The sequence below is a fragment of the Nerophis ophidion genome, linkage group LG25 (assembly GCF_033978795.1).
Source record: "Nerophis ophidion isolate RoL-2023_Sa linkage group LG25, RoL_Noph_v1.0, whole genome shotgun sequence".
In the NCBI taxonomy this organism is placed as follows: Eukaryota; Metazoa; Chordata; class Actinopteri; order Syngnathiformes; family Syngnathidae; genus Nerophis; species Nerophis ophidion.
Genome location: NC_084635.1, coordinates 39022008 through 39039891, shown reverse-complemented (window position 1 = coordinate 39039891; position 17884 = coordinate 39022008). Strand labels below are relative to the sequence as shown.

Here is a 17884-nt window from a genome sequence, read left to right as displayed (position 1 = left end):
ATTTATCAACAACATCCAGAAACGCCCCCAGCTTTTCTGGGCCTGAGATCATCTAAGATGGATTGATGCAAAGTGGAAAAGGGTTCTGTGGTCTGACAAGTCCACATTTCAAATTGTTTTCGGAAATATTTGACATGGTGTCATCCGGACCAAAGGGGAAGCGAACCCTCCAGACTGTTATCCACGCAAAGTTGAAAAGCCAGCATGTGTGATGGTATGGGGGTGCATTAGTGCCCAAGGCATGGGTAACTTACACATCTGTGAAGGCAACATTAATGCTGAAAGGTACATACAGCTTTTGGAACAACATATGCTGCCATCTAGGCGCCGTCTTTTTCATGGACGCCCCTGCTTATTTCAGCAAGACAATGCCAAGCCACATTCAGCACGTGTTACAACAGCGTGGCTTCGTAAAAAAAGGGCGCGGGTACTTTCCTGGCCCGCCTGCAGTCCAGACCTGTCTCCCATGGAAAATGTGTGGCGCATTATGAAGCGTAAAATACAACAACAAGACCCCGGACTGTTGAAGGACTGAAGCTCTACATAAAACAAGAATGGGAAAGAATTCCACTTTCAAAGCTTCAACAATTAGTTTCCTCAGTTCCCAAACGTTTATTGAGTGTTGTTCAAAGAAAAGGTGATGTAACACAGTGGTGAACATGCCCTTTCCCAACTACTTTGGCACGTGTTGCAATCATGAAATTCTATGTCATTTATTATTTGCAAAAAAAAAAATGTCTTTGTAGCATATTCAACTGAATATGGGTTGAAAAGGATTTGCAAATCATTGTATTCCGTTTATATTTACATCTAACACAATTTCCAACCTTATATGGAAACGTGGTTTGTATATATATGTATATATATATATTAAAGGTGTGGACAATGCTGAAGAAACAAGTCCATGCCAGAAAAGCAACACATTTAGCTGAACTGCAGCAATTTTGTGGTGAAAAATGGAAGCATAAGCTTGTGGATGGCTACCAAAAGCGCCTTATTGCAGGTAAACTTGCCAAGGGACATGTAAGCAAATATGAACATTGCTGTACGTATACTTTTGATTGCTCACATTTTCAGTAGAGCCATAATAAATTCATAAAAGAAGCAAACTTCATGAATGTTTTTTGTGAGCAACAAGTATGTGCTCCAATCACTACATCACAAGAAAATAAGAGTTGTAGAAATGATTGGAAAGTCAAGCCAGCCATGACATCATGTTCTTTACAAGTGTACCTGTGACGCTTGCTGGGCATAGTGATGGTGAGTTTGTTCTTCCGTGGATGCGATCAGGCAAGAACACAACGTATGGTAAGAAACAAATATTTATTCAACTCAAAAACAGGCTAAGAACAAAAACACTGGTGCTAGGCAGAAAAGGCAAACGAAAGGCGCTAGCATGGGAGCTAGGGAAACAAACAGAAACACTTACACTTGGCACAAAAAGGGAAAACAAAAACAACTAGCATGAGAGCTAGGGATAAATAAGGCGTAGCGCGAAAGCTAGCGAGCATAAACACAGACAGCAGTCGTCACTTGTTGCATGAAAGCAAATTAGGATCCGAGAGTGAATGAACAGAAAGGGCTGGCTTAAATAAGGCAGTAATAAGCAAAACCAGGTGTGCGTTGAAAGCAAGGTGCAGGTGAAAAACTAATGAGTAACCATGGTGACGGAACAAACACAGGAAATAAGGAAGTCAAACAAGAGAATGTGATATAAAAAGGAACAAAGCTACAATATGGTATGATCAACAGTACCTACACTTTTAACCAGCACTGTACATGTGTTGTTTGATGAGACGTACGGTACACAGTACAGTAGACAGTACAGTACACAGTACAGTACACAGTACAGTACACAGTACAGTACACAGTACAGTACACAGTACAGTACACATCTGGTTATTGTTCCAGGAGTTGGATTTGATCGAGAGGCGAGCGCTCGCTGCTCTCTGGTTCATTCCCAGTCGGTGCTACAGAGGCGGAGGAAGCTGAGGAGGAGGAAGACCATCACTGGCATACCCAAACGTGTGCAGCAGGACATGGGTATGTTGTGTTGCATCACCTAGTACACCCATTATGTTGCCTCACCTAGTACACCCATTATGTTGCCTCACCTAGTACACCCATTATGTTGCATCACCTAGTACACCCGTTATGTTGCCTCACCTAGTACACCCATTATGTTGCCTCACCTAGTACACCCATTATGTTGTCTAACCTAGTACACCCGTTTTGTTGCCTCACCTAGTACACCCATTATGTTGTCTAACCTAGTACACCCGTTTTGTTGCCTCACCTAGTACACCCATTATGTTGCCTCACCTAGTACACTCATTATGTTGCCTCACCTAGTAGACCCATTATGTTGCCTCACCTAGTACACCCATTATGTTGCCTCACCTACTACACCCTTTATGTTGCCTCACCTAGTACACCCATTATGTTGCCTCACCTAGTACACCCATCCTAATGTGTGTGAAATTTGGTGAGTTTTGAAGCATGTTAAGGGGGTGAAATTACAGATCATTTTTTCTGGATGTTGTTGATAAATGGCTTTCGCTTTGCATAGTAGTGCTTTAACTTGCACCTTGAAGCATTTTAAGGGTGTCAAATTACAGCTCAAAGAGGCAAAAATAGCATTTTTTGTGAAAATTTTGCTTTGGAGGGGTTTTTGCCAACTTCCTGTTGATTTTAGGTATAGAAGTTTAAATTGGGAAATGTAGGTCCAAGTCAGACCTACATAGAGGTTTTTGTTTCACGTCTCTACGACATTCCTAACGGAAGTTACAAGCAGTCTGGTTTTTTTTTCCTAGGGGGCGCTAGAGCGCATTTTGGATTTTTGGGGTTTGGTATTTTATTAGATGGCAATTTTCGCCAGTTTTGATGAGTGTGTGAAATTTGGTGAGTTTTGAAGCAAGTTCAGGGGGTCAAATTACAGTTCAAAGAGGCGTCGGAATAATAATAAATAAAGAATTAAAGCTGCAAGCAGCGTTGGTCGGGTCCGCCTTTGGCTGCTGCCGCCGCTACTCAAGCCTTGGTCTAAGTCCGACCTACATAGAGGTTTTTATTTCATGTCTCTACGACATTTCTAACAGAAGTTACATGCAGTTTTGTCAGTTTTTTTTCCTAGGGGGCGCTAGGCGCAATTTAGATTTTTGGGGTTTGGTTTTTTATTAGATGGCAGTTTTTGCCAGTCCTGATGTGTGTGTAAGATTTGGTGAGTTTTGAAGCATGTTAAGGGGGTGAAATTACAGATTGGCGATTCTGGATGTTGTTGATAAATGGCTTTAGGTCTGCATAATAAAACGCACGAAAAACAATAGGTCCTTTGGCCATTGCCAAAGGACTCCCGCATGACCCTAAAAACTATAATTGAGAGTCATGGGAGGGCGGGAGGGGGACATGGCGGTGGGTCGCCAGACCACGTGTCCCCGAATCCACCGGGGCAGAGACAGGTGGCGGCCACGCGTAGAGGCCCGCTGTACCTGACCAGGTGGACCACCACGTAGTGGCCACATCTGTGGCCGACAAGGAGGCGGACGTGTTGCCATATCAAAACAAAGTTTTCTTTGACAAAAGAGCATAAGACAAACAAAATAATAGTTAAAACGTAAAATTGACAGACATATTTGAAGTTGATCTCGTAACTTAAGTGTTGAAAGTTAAAAAAAAAAAACTAATACAAATGTATCACTTTCTGAGTGGGGCACCTCTTGGATCCCAAATATATTTAGTGGTATTTTATTTATCTTTTCACTGTGATTACTCAAAAATAATAAAGAATTAAAATCAATGGTGTCCTGCATTATTGATCTTTTAGGGCTCTAATTAATAAATACTGCATATTTCCGTTTTACTATTAAATGTTTTTGACAGAAATACCATAAAACCTTTTTTTTTAAAGTTGATATAAAGATTTACTGTAAGCGTTAAATAAAAAATAATAATAAAAATGTGACTTATTTTTAACATTTTATTAACTGACCCCTAAAGTTAAAATATTTTTTAAAAATCCATATATTTTTTTATGGTTTGAAAATGAAAAATATCAAAATGGCTCCCACATGCTTTAATATTTCTGTGTGCGGCCCTCAGTGGAAAAAGTTTGGACACCCCTAATCTACTTTGTCATCATCTAGTTTGTTATCCTCTACTTTGTCATCATCTACTTTGTTATCATCTACTTTGTAATCATCTAGTTTGTTATCATCTACTTTGTCATCATCTAGTTTGTTATCATCTACTTTGTCATCATATAGTTTGTTATCATCTACTTTGTTATCATCTACTTTGTCATCATCTAGTTTGTTATCATCTACTTTGTCATCATCTAGTTTGTTATCATCTACTTTGTTATCATCTACTTTGTCATCATCTAGTTTGTTATCATCTACTTTGTCATCATCTAGTTTGTTATCATCTACTTTGTCGTCATCTAGTTTGTTATCATCTACTTTGTTATCATCTACTTTGTAATCATCTAGTTTGTTATCATCTACTTTGTCATCATCTAGTTTGTTATCATCTACTTTGTCATCATTTAGTTTGTTATCATCTACTTTGTCGTCATCTAGTTTGTTATCATCTACTTTGTTATCATCTACTTTGTAATCATCTAGTTTGTTATCATCTACTTTGTTATCATCTACTTTGTAATCATCTAGTTTATCATCTAGTTTGTTATCATCTACTTTGTCATCATCTAGTTTGTTATCCTCTACTTTGTCATCATCTAGTTTGTTATCATCTACTTTGTCATCATCTAGTTTGTTATCATCTACTTTGTCATCATCTAGTTTGTTATCATTTACTTTGTCATCATCTAGTTTGTTATCATCTACTTTGTTATCATCTACTTTGTCATCATCTAGTTTGTTATCATCTACTTTGTTATCATCTACTTTGTCATCATCTACTTTGTTATCATCTACTTTGTCATCATTTAGTTTGTTATCATCTACTTTGTCATCATCTAGTTTGTTATCATCTACTTTGTCGTCATCTAGTTTGTTATCATCTACTTTGTTATCATCTACTTTGTAATCATCTAGTTTGTTATCATCTACTTTGTTATCATCTACTTTGTAATCATCTAGTTTATCATCTACTTTGTCATCATCTAGTTTGTTATCATCTACTTTGTCATCATCTAGTTTGTTATCATCTACTTTGTCATCATCTACTTTGTTATCATCTACTTTGTAATCATCTAGTTCATCATCTACTTTGTCATCATCTAGTTTGTTATCATCTACTTTGTTATCATCTACTTTGTCATCATCTAGTTTGTTATCATCTACTTTGTCATCATCTAGTTTGTTATCATCTACTTTGTCATCATCTACTTTGTTATCATCTACTTTGTAATCATCTAGTTTATCATCTACTTTGTCATCATCTAGTTTGTTATCATCTACTTTGTCATCATCTAGTTTGTTATCATCTACTTTGTTATCATCTACTTTGTCATCATTTAGTTTGTTATCATCTACTTTGTCATCATCTAGTTTGTTATCATCTACTTTGTCGTCATCTAGTTTGTTATCATCTACTTTGTTATCATCTACTTTGTAATCATCTAGTTTGTTATCATCTACTTTGTTATCATCTACTTTGTAATCATCTAGTTTATCATCTACTTTGTCATCATCTAGTTTGTTATCATCTACTTTGTCATCATCTAGTTTGTTATCATCTACTTTGTCATCATCTACTTTGTTATCATCTACTTTGTAATCATCTAGTTTATCATCTACTTTGTCATCATCTAGTTTGTTATCATCTACTTTGTAATCATCTACTTTGTTATCATCTACTTTGTCATCATCTAGTTTGTTATCATCTTCTTTATAATCATCTACTTTGTAATCATCTAGTTTGTTATCATCTACTTTGTTATCACCTACTTTGTAATCATCTAGTTTATCATCTACTTTGTCATCATCTAGTTTGTTATCATCTACTTAGTCATCATCTAGTTTGTTATCATCTACTTTGTTATCATCTACTTTGTCATCATCTACTTTGTTATCATCTACTTTGTAATCATCTACTTTGTTATCATCTACTTTGTTGTCATCTAGTTTGTTATCATCTACTTTGTTATCATCTACTTTGTAATCATCTAGTTTGTTATCATCTACTTTGTTATCATCTACTTTGTAATCATCTAGTTTATCATCTACTTTGTCATCATCTAGTTTGTTATCATCTACTTTGTCATCATCTACTTTGTTATCATCTACTTTGTCATCATCTACTTTGTTATCATCTACTTTGTAATCATCTAGTTTATCATCTACTTTGTCATCATCTAGTTTGTTATCATCTACTTTATAATCATCTACTTTGTTATCATCTACTTTGTTATCATCTACTTTGTAATCATCTACTTTGTTATCATCTACTTTGTTGTCATCTAGTTTGTTATCATCTACTTTGTTATCATCTACTTTGTAATCATCTAGTTTGTTATCATCTACTTTGTTATCATCTACTTTGTAATCATCTAGTTTATCATCTACTTTGTCATCATCTAGTTTGTTATCATCTACTTTGTCATCATCTAGTTTGTTATCATCTACTTTGTCATCATCTACTTTGTTATCATCTACTTTGTAATCATCTAGTTTATCATCTACTTTGTCATCATCTAGTTTGTTATCATCTACTTTGTCATCATCTAGTTTGTTATCATCTACTTTGTTATCATCTACTTTGTCATCATTTAGTTTGTTATCATCTACTTTGTCATCATCTAGTTTGTTATCATCTACTTTGTCGTCATCTAGTTTGTTATCATCTACTTTGTTATCATCTACTTTGTAATCATCTAGTTTGTTATCATCTACTTTGTTATCATCTACTTTGTAATCATCTAGTTTATCATCTACTTTGTCATCATCTAGTTTGTTATCATCTACTTTGTCATCATCTAGTTTGTTATCATCTACTTTGTCATCATCTACTTTGTTATCATCTACTTTGTAATCATCTAGTTTATCATCTACTTTGTCATCATCTAGTTTGTTATCATCTACTTTGTAATCATCTACTTTGTTATCATCTACTTTGTCATCATCTAGTTTGTTATCATCTTCTTTATAATCATCTACTTTGTAATCATCTAGTTTGTTATCATCTACTTTGTTATCACCTACTTTGTAATCATCTAGTTTATCATCTACTTTGTCATCATCTAGTTTGTTATCATCTACTTAGTCATCATCTAGTTTGTTATCATCTACTTTGTTATCATCTACTTTGTCATCATCTACTTTGTTATCATCTACTTTGTAATCATCTACTTTGTTATCATCTACTTTGTTGTCATCTAGTTTGTTATCATCTACTTTGTTATCATCTACTTTGTAATCATCTAGTTTGTTATCATCTACTTTGTTATCATCTACTTTGTAATCATCTAGTTTATCATCTACTTTGTCATCATCTAGTTTGTTATCATCTACTTTGTCATCATCTACTTTGTTATCATCTACTTTGTCATCATCTACTTTGTTATCATCTACTTTGTAATCATCTAGTTTATCATCTACTTTGTCATCATCTAGTTTGTTATCATCTACTTTATAATCATCTACTTTGTTATCATCTACTTTGTTATCATCTACTTTGTAATCATCTACTTTGTTATCATCTACTTTGTTGTCATCTAGTTTGTTATCATCTACTTTGTTATCATCTACTTTGTAATCATCTAGTTTGTTATCATCTACTTTGTTATCATCTACTTTGTAATCATCTAGTTTATCATCTACTTTGTCATCATCTAGTTTGTTATCATCTACTTTGTCATCATCTAGTTTGTTATCATCTACTTTGTCATCATCTACTTTGTTATCATCTACTTTGTAATCATCTAGTTTATCATCTACTTTGTCATCATCTAGTTTGTTATCATCTACTTTATAATCATCTACTTTGTTATCATCTACTTTGTCATCATCTAGTTTGTTATCATCTTCTTTATAATCATCTACTTTGTAATCATCTAGTTTGTTATCCTCTACTTTATAATCATCTACTTTGTCATCATCTACTTTGTCATCATCTAGTTTGTTATCATCTTCTTTATAATCATCTACTTTGTCATCATCTAGGTGGCTAACAATGCTGATGATGAAAGTCATCTACTCTGCGTATAAATCACTCTAAAAAAAAGAGCAACAAAACTCCATTTATATGTTGTTATAATAATTGCTAACGCAGAGGAACTACTTTTAGAAAGCTAACTAGCTTGTGCTGCTATATTGACATGTCGAGCTGCTGCATGGCCTCTGAGTTGGTGAAAGTTAATAGTAGATGATAAATCCTGTCTCTCACCTGGATAGTAGAAGGTTGTGGACATAAACACACAAGTTGGTCCACTTTGGCCAGGAAGACACAAACAAACTATTTTTTTTAACCCTTTGTGAGGATGATGATGATGAATTGTTGATGTAAAGGGGAAGATACAAACATCCCAACAGTCTTTATCCCAGTGAGAGCAGACATTGTACAGTAAGTGATTTTTTTATTATGTTTGTATATCTTGTTTAGCACTTAGCAACACTGCTACATGATGCTTAGTGTTTGACTAAAGCTGCATCTGTTTAGCACACAGCTTCTAAATCCTCCTTATATTCAGGCTCAAAAATAGAAGTTTCTGGATCATCATTTGTCCCAAAGTAGTCTTTGTTGTCTCTCATCAAGTCTGCCATGATTAGTAGTCTTGTTGTTGTTGAAGGGAAAGTGAGCGTTGTAATGCGTCTGTATGCTTAAAATGATCAAAATATGTCAATGTTACATGTTATTATGAATTTTACTACATGACATATATTACATGTTATTGTGAATGTTACTACATGACATATATATTACATGTTATTATGAATGTTACTACATGACATATATATTACATGTTATTATGAATGTTACTACATGACATATATATTACATGTTATTATGAATGTTACTACATGACATATATTACATGTTATTATGAATGTTACTATACACTTAATATGAATGTTACTAAATGACATACGTATAACATGTTATTATGAATGTTACTAAATGGCGTATATATTACATGTTATGATGAATATTACTAGATACTACATAAATATTACATGTTTTTATGAATGTTACTACATGACATATATATTACATGTTATTATGAATGTTACTACATGACATATATATTACATGGTATTATGAATGTTACTACATGACATATATATTACATTTCATAATGAACGTTACTACATGGCATATAAATTACATGTTATTATGAATGTTGCTAGATATTACAAATATATCACGTTATTATGAATGTTACTAGATACTACATATATATTAAATGTTATTATAAGTGTTACTATGTTACGTATATATTACGTTATTATGAATGTTACTACATGACATACATATATATTACATGTTATTATGAATGTTACTACATGACATATATATTACATTTCATAATTAACGTTACAACATGACATATATATTAAATGTTATTATGAATGTTACTACATGACATATATATATCATGTTATTGTGAATATTACTAGATACTACATATATTTTACATGTTATTATAAGTGTTACTATGTTACGTATATATTACGTTATTATGAATGTTACTACATGACATATATATTACATGTTATTATGAACGTTACTACATGACTAATATATTACATGTTATTATGAATGTTACTAGATACTACATATATATTACATGTTATTAGCAGTGTTACAACATGACATATATATTACATGTTATTATGAATGTTACTACATGACATATATATTACATGTTATTATGAATGTTACTAGATACTACATATATTTTACATGTTATTATAAGTGTTACTATGTTATGTATATATTACATGTTATTATGAATGTTTCTAGATACTACATATATACTTGTATGTAAAACCTTGATGGAAGTATTTGGAGGTGTTTTAGAGGGCTTTACTCCCGGAATAGAGCGACTCAATACACCAGTGCTAGCTGACTTTGCCTAACATTTATTTGTGATTTGGAATGCATAAAAACCGGATGATGAATGATAGACAAAACATTCCAAAAAAGCGGAGTTCCCCTTTAAGGCTTCCTGTCATGTATTCATTATCATTCCCTCAGAACGCACAAAAAGATTTGAGCGCCCCCTGCTTCATCTTTGATTTCTTTTTACATGTGCATGTAGTATTCCCAAGCAATGTACAGTGGCAGTGTACATTGTACTCGGGTTGTCGCATGAGATGAAGAAGGCTAGCTCAGCAGAACATGCTTGGGCGCAGTATTTCAGGCCTGACAGTCCAAGGATTTGAAGGTGACTGAGACTCCGCATGCTTTGTCGTTTTACACTCAGACTCAGACGAATCGCCAGTAGCCAGAGAGCGGACGGTAATTGTCCATGCCAATCAGCACCAACTCTCGCTGTGTCAGGAAGACTTCTCAGTTAGTGGTCGCCTTCACCACACTCGAGACTCTGGCTGCCAAACAGATGATTTCCTCATCGCATGTAAGTTCTTTGGATGTTTCCTCATTTCCATTCCTCCCATTAGTCCACCAGGTGGTTGCTAGAGACTTAAGCCCCAGTAGATCCAGTTCATGATAGACCTGAGAGGTCATGGATATGTGGTTAGTGCTATGTTCTCCACAAGGATCTGTTTGCCCCGACAATATTAATTGTCCTTTTGTGAACACCTGAGTGAACGTTTGCCTCTGCTTCCTCCTTCAACCCCTGCAGGTACGGCCGCTCCTTCCCGGAGACGCATTCGAGCTCAAAGAGGCCATCAGGGAATCCCGGCGTCTCTGTCCCACTCCACGGGCAACATTTCCTCCCTCGGCGACCAGTCCGACTCCACGTGCACGAGCGCCGCCTCCCACACCGTGCGCCTGCGGTCTCGCAGCCTCCCGCGAGAAGGCGGCCGCCTGGTGGACAGCGACGAGGACGAGGACGACGACAATTACGACGACGAGGACGACGAGGACGAGGAGCTGTCGCCGTACGAAGCGGAGGACTTCATTCCACCTGGCCCGAGTCCGAGGATGAAGATGATGATGATGAAGGATGAAGAGGAGAGCACTGACGACCAGGCGGCGCCTGAGCCGCTGCAGATAGGAAGCCTGAAAAGGTTGCAGCGATCAGGGGACAGGAGTCCAGAGCACGGCTGGATGGAGAGAGGTCGTTCTCGTCTGCCTCGCAAAACTGACATGGGCAGCTGTGAGATCTCATCCAGTTCTGATACTTTCAGTAGCCCTATTCATTCTGTTTCTACAACAGGAGTTCTAAGTAGCCATGTGGACCACAAGGAGGACCATCAGTCGTCAAGTGGTAATTGGAGTGGTTCCAGCTCGACCTGCCCATCCCAGACCTCGGAAACTATCCCCCCACCTTCTTCTCCGCCACTTACAGGCTCGTCCCACTGTGACTCCGAACTATCGCTCAACACTGTGCCCAATGCCCTTGACGAGGGATTTTCCCTGGACCCCTCGTACCATTCTGAGCTGAGACCCCAGGGACCAGGTCACAGGTCAAGCTCCTTCACTTCCTCAGCAACGGACCAGCTGGACGATGCCGGGGTTAGTACAGCCAGCGAAGGGGAATGGGCTTATCCTCCAGACCAGGACCACGCTGACACAGACCAGTACCATGACCGGATGCAAAATGTATGTCAAAGCCAGGATTACCGCTCCACAGGAGCTCTAGATGACCAAACACGTTTTAGTGAAAAGACCAACAACACAGAACAAGACACTGTGTCTCGTTATTCATCTGAGACGGAGGGTTTGTACTCATTGTCTAAGCAATTTGAGAAAAGTAACTCGAGTTACGGACACTACACGTACAACTACGCGGAGCGAGGGACTGCTTGTGGCCGATCCAACACCGTGGCAGTACATGTAGCCCATGAACTTTATCCTTCATTGTCACCAGAGTACAGAACAGGCACTGCCACCCTAGGTAGGCCCTGTCGTCCACTGAGGAAACCCAAACTCAAACCTCCTCCACCAAAACGAACGTCCTCCTTAAGAGAGGCCAGTAGTAGCGTTGATGTAGGAACAGACACACAGGCTGATCAAGACCAACCAAAGACCGCGAGTGAAAAAGACCTTGCATTGTCTTCCACGGATATGAAGTTGGAACTGGAACTTGGGGGCATTCCAGAACCATTACAGACATCCTGCCTTGTGGCTGAGCCATTGGGATCATGGGTAATGGGGCTAGGAGAAACAGTGGATATGGTAGAACCCATGTCTTTTAGCTCCGCAGACACGCACTCCTTTAAGGATGAAGGAGCTGTGCAATCGGACTACGCAGACTTGTGGCTTCACAATTCGGAGATGAAGTCCAATAATTGTGAGTACAAATCCCTGTCTAACTCAAGCACAGCGACAGGCACAACTGTTATGGATTGTGTCAAGTCACCAGACAGCTCTTCCTCCTCCACTGACACCCAATCCCAGACCCATTCCCAATCTTCTGAGACGAGAGCCGCAAGTCCACCTCGTCCACCGGGAGACTTCAAACTTGGGTCGCCCGAGAAGTTGGCTGGCCTGGCATCCCCATCCAGCGGTTACTCAAGTCAATCAGAAACGCCAACTTCGACTTTACCTTCAACTTCGGCGGCATTCTTCCCAGGACCACTGTCCCCTTCCACTGGCAAAAGAAAGCCCAAAGTGCCAGAGAGAAAGTCATCCCTCTCTTCCCTGCAACAGTTTCCCAGAGATGGAGCTTCTATTGCATCTGGCTACAAGAGGGACCCGGACTTCCCACCTCCACCTTCTCAGCTTGACCTGAACATTCTTCACGGTGGCTACGTAAGACATACACTCTCACATAGAACACAACACCTGCACACGCTTCACCACAGCAAACACCGGGTAACCAATGTGATCCCCACTGGAACAAAGATGGTGCCCCATGACACATCAAATAGCAACCACCCACCGTGCCCACACCCAATTGCTCTGATTCCCAACGCGAATCTGTTGGCAATAACTCCATCAGCTCTACGTGCGGTGCAGCTCCACTCGGTCAGCAAGCCTAGTGACCTCGCACACAGCACGGTCCAGGAAGTAGCAAGCGCAGCGGTGACAGTTACTAAACCCAAATGTCCTCACAGTGGTTCAACACTGGCCCCGCCCTCAATCAACACTAGACCTCTCCCTCCTCGTAGGCCACCTCCGAGGCCTCCAGCTCAGGACCACACCTTCTCCCCTGATCACGCTCAACCCCCTCCGCCCGGACGCCACCCTGATGGGCCGCCGTCCTACGAGAGCCTACTACTTAGACAAGACCGATATGGTCCCGGAACCTTCTGGTCAATGACCGCTTTCAGGACCCGGCTAGACCCCTTCTCAGAGCTCTCCGATGACAACTCCCCATTGCATCGGCCAGTGCCACGTGCGCCCCACCCGTCCCCCGTAGACCTCCACACGCACATCCGCTCACACACAGAGTTCAGAGGGCTCACGCATTCAAATCGGGCACACCCAGAGTTTCATATTTTGGGGGAGCGCTCCTTTTCCCAAGATGATGACGACGAGGAAGAAGAGGAGGAAGAAGAAGAGCAGGTGAAAGACTCACAGAGGTCCACGTGTCACAGGGGGGGCGTGCGATCGGCTCACCCTCCACCTCCGGCGTACGAATTTGCCGGAGGATCCCACCTGGACTCAGGGCCCTGGACTAGTCCGGTCAAAGTGCCTGGTACCACATCGCATCCTTACCTAATCAGCGATGCCAGAAGAGTAAGACAGGAGGACGAGGAGGAGACATCAGGTGCTACCAGAAGTGCCCATCACATGCTGCCACTTGAGAGTCGGGACGATTCCACCACCCCCGACACGGAGGACTACTTCAGTAAAGGTATGCCGACCTCTTTTCGAACTCTGCAAACCATCAGACTGTAATGTGGGCCGTGAATGTGGACTCTTGCAGATTCCACACCCACGGACAATTCACTTTCCCCTTTGACGGATGACGCCAAGGTCGATGACGACGTGGTCGTAACTTCCCCCAACAAGAGCCGGACCACCGAGGACCTGTTCGCCATGATACACAGGTGCCGCGAGTCCCCTAGGACAAGGTCCAGGGTTTGCATGGTGACATCGGTACATCGCCAGCAGAGTAAACACACCATTCGGAGAATAGTCATTGTTTCCAAGCAGTGTCTCTAACAGGGCAGTAAAATGGTTGATTAAACAAAACAGAAGCCATGGTCATGGACCCACTAGCTGCACGAGCTAGCTCTCCAATCGGCTTAACAGACTCAATAACTCCACGCTGACGTTTTGGTAAAATTATTGGAAGAATTTGTGGAAGTGAAACAGTACAAAAAGAATGCCATTGTAAGTTAATAATACTAACACACAAACACTCGTAAACGTGTAGCATATTAGCTAATGCTAACGACGCTAGCTCGATCACATTATGATAGCACGTACAAATTTGCATGAAAACACTCCTACAGACGTCACACATGGGACACTTTAGTAAGTAAGAATAGTTGTAGTTATATTGTACAACGCGGCGGCGTGGCGAAGTTGGGAGAGTGGCCGTGCCAGCAACCTAAGGGTTCCTGGTTCAATCCCCACCTTCTACCAACCTCGTCACGTCGGTTGTGTCCTTGAGCAAGACACTTCACCCTTGCTCCTGATGGTTCGTGGTTAGGGCCTTGCATGGCAGCTCCCACCATCAGTGTGTGAATGTGGAAATAGTGTCAAAAGCGCTTTGAGTACCTTGAAGGTAGAAAAGCGCTGTACAAGTACAACCCATTTACCATTTACCATAACTTGCAGACGTTGCTTGGATTGATGAATGCAGAATCCATACGAGTAGTTACGCTATGGATGGCCAGAAAACTAAATGGCCCATCTACGTCCAGCTTTGAAAGCCCATTACGTCGATCGCGAGCTACCAGTCGACCGCGGGGGGTGTGTCAGTCGATCTCCAGCCAGGCTTTTAAAAAAAATAGACCTAAAAATGAGTGATCATCAATCTTCACCAAGACGTCACTTAAATGACATTCACGGTACCGGAGGGTCTTGTGAGATGACGCTGGCTGCTGCAAGATCATTATTATGAAAATATTACCGAGAGGAAGGCGAGAAACACTTTTTATTTCAACAGACTCTCGCGCCGTACCTTCCGTCAAAACTCTAAAGGCCGACTGCACATTTCCTATCTTCACAATAAAAGCCCTGCTTCATGCTGCCTGCGCTAACTAAATACAGAGTCTCGGAAAACTGGCGTGCACAAGCGATCCCTCAGAAAGCTGGCGTGCACAAGTGATGTGCACGCCAGCTTTCCGAGACTCTTATTTAGTTAGCGCAGGCAGCATGAAGCAGGGCTTTTATTGTGAAGATAGGAAATGTGCAGTCGGCCTTTAGAGTTTTGACGGAAGGGACGGCGCGAAAGTCTGTTGAAATAAAAAGTGTTTCCCGCCTTCCTCTCTGTCATTTTTTCATAATAATGAACTGGCAGCAGCCAGCGTCATCTCACAAGACCCTCGGGTGCCGTGAATGTCAATCAAGCAAGCTACGGAATTTGCCGCCAATGTTTTTCTTATAAAGTGTATGGAAGCTGGATGAATTAGATGCCAAAAACCAACCACTTCCATGTGGTATTGTACAGAAAGGACAACTTTTTTTCTCCTCCATTTGAAAATGTGGGCTTTATCATCATTACTGTCTGATTCCAATCAATGCAAGTCATCAGAATCAGGTAATACACCAACTTATATTCTTGTCTTTGTGAAAGAAAGACATCTATATGTGTTACACATGCTTGTATTATCATTAAACACATTTAACTTGTTTACAAAAATGTCTCTTTCATAAATAAATAAATATAAATGATATATATAAATGAGGTAGATCCCCTCGAGTTGGTCAATTGAAAAGTAGCTCGCCTGCAGACAAAGTGTGGGCACCCCGGCTCTAAATAGAAGAGCACTGCAGCATCTGCAATGAGCGAACTCGTCCAAAAGATGGCGCCGTAGCACAAACAATTGCTTTATATTTTTAACTATTTGCATCATGGGCGTCAGTGAAGAAAAATCCGTAACTACCCCACCGTTTTATAAGCTGCTGGGTTCAAAGCGAAGGAAAAAAGTTTGGGACGTAGGCTACATAACGTCATGTGAACAGTTGTCTTTGAGTCATGGTTCTGGTCCATGTCGACTGTGGTTTCATTCTGACTTTCTCCATTCAGGTCTAAGAGGAAGGTTCTGGGTCGTAAGGACTCCGGGGACTTAAACGCCAAGTCCCGCCTGTGCCCGGCGGCACCGGTCAATCCGAGCAGCGTCCCCAGCTCCGCCGTCCCGCCGCCCCTTCCCGTCAGCGCCCCGATCGCCACGCCGAGCGCCTGCGGCTCGCAGCGCGCCCCGGTCCCCATCTACCGCAGCGCCAAGAAGTCCACCACGTCCAACGAAGAGTTCAAACTGCTGCTGCTGAAGAAAGGCAGCCGCTCGGACACCAGCTACCGCATGTCGGCCACAGAGATCCTGAAGAGCCCCATCACTCCAAAGACCCACGGCGAGTGTGTCCCCGAAGGCCCCGCGGCTCAGGCCGAAGACACGCCCTCCACGCAGCCGGACCCGCCCCTTTCCAGCTTTGAGCCCATCCAGATGGCGGGCCTCTTCCCCCGGGCCAACTCCGAGAGCTTCACCTCCAAGATCCTGCCGCTGTCGGCCGCTTCCCGCCAGGGCCGCTCTCGCGTCCCCCCGGTGGCCAACAGCAGTCGCTACAGCACCCGCAGTCGCCTCTACACCGCGCCCATGCAGGCCATCTCCGAGGGCGACACCGAGAACTCGGACGGAAGTCCTCATGACGACAGATCTTCCTAGAACTTCTCTTTCAGAACCTTTCTCCTTCACGCCGCAAAACGGGACCGTCGCTCCGATCCGCCCCGCGTTTCAAACGCCGGTAGGAACGTTGTAGATAGGAAGCGGCAACCGCTCATTACTAACACACAAAAAAAAGTTTACTCTAAATCTGGATAGCTCAGACTTCCAGCGACATATTTTGGAAGAACCGTCTTTTACAGAAAAGAGTACAAAAAAAGTGGACAAAAAAAAACATTTTGTAGAGTCCGGATAATACAAGTGTGCGTGTGCAACACTCACTTCCTGTGTTGTACTTCCTGTCTTGGGCCGACCACGCCCAAAACTATCCACACTGCATCTGGAAACTTCTTCACTCGGTCCTCATTTTCCTGTTCCAAAATGCTATACGCTCATTTTCGTCCTCAAAATTCTACACACAATACCCCACAAAGAGCTGAGATTGTCTCCAGCACCCCCTGCCAAGCGGTAGAAAATGGATGGATGGATGGATGTATTAAAAAAGTAAGAAATCACACGTACATTACGTATTTCCCAAACTATAGAGCAGGGGTCACCAAGGCCAGGTCGCCCGTAAGGACCGGATGAGTCGCCCGCTGGCCTGTTCTAAAAATAGCTCAAATAGCAGCACTTACCAGTGAGCTGCCTCTATTTTTTAAATTGTATTTATTTACTAGCAAGCTGGTCTCGCTTTGCTGGACATTTTTAATTCTAAGAGAGACAAAACTCAAATAGAATTTGAAAATCCAAGAAAATATTTGAAAGACTTGGTCTTCACTTGTTTAAATAAATTCAGTTATTTGTTTACTTTGCTGCTTATAACTTTCAGAAAGAGAATTTTAGAGAAAAAATACAACCTTAAAAATGATTTTAGGATTTTTAAACACATATTTTTTTACCTTTTAAATTCCTTCCTCTTCTTTCCTGACAATTTAAATCAATGTTCAAGTATTTTATTGTAAAGAATAATAAAAACATTTTAATTTAATTCTTCATTTTAGCTTCTGTTTTTTTCGACG

The 17884-nt window shown here is 40.7% G+C and overlaps 1 protein-coding gene across 2 annotated transcripts in view; it reads left to right on the top strand.

Moving 5' to 3' along the window:
- The window catches only part of nhsb (Nance-Horan syndrome b (congenital cataracts and dental anomalies)), a 109051-nt gene extending 91470 nt beyond the window's left edge, over positions 1–17581 (top strand). For both annotated transcript variants that reach the window (XM_061887135.1, XM_061887134.1), the window contains 5 exons: positions 1912–2043; positions 10385–10537; positions 10766–13888; positions 13961–14084; positions 16235–17581. In XM_061887135.1, coding sequence (XP_061743119.1) covers positions 1912–2043; positions 10385–10537; positions 10766–13888; positions 13961–14084; positions 16235–16868 — 4166 coding nt within the window. In that variant the 3' untranslated portion in view covers positions 16869–17581. The remainder of the gene's footprint in view (positions 1–1911; positions 2044–10384; positions 10538–10765; positions 13889–13960; positions 14085–16234) is intronic.
- Positions 17582–17884: the final 303 nt, after the last annotated feature.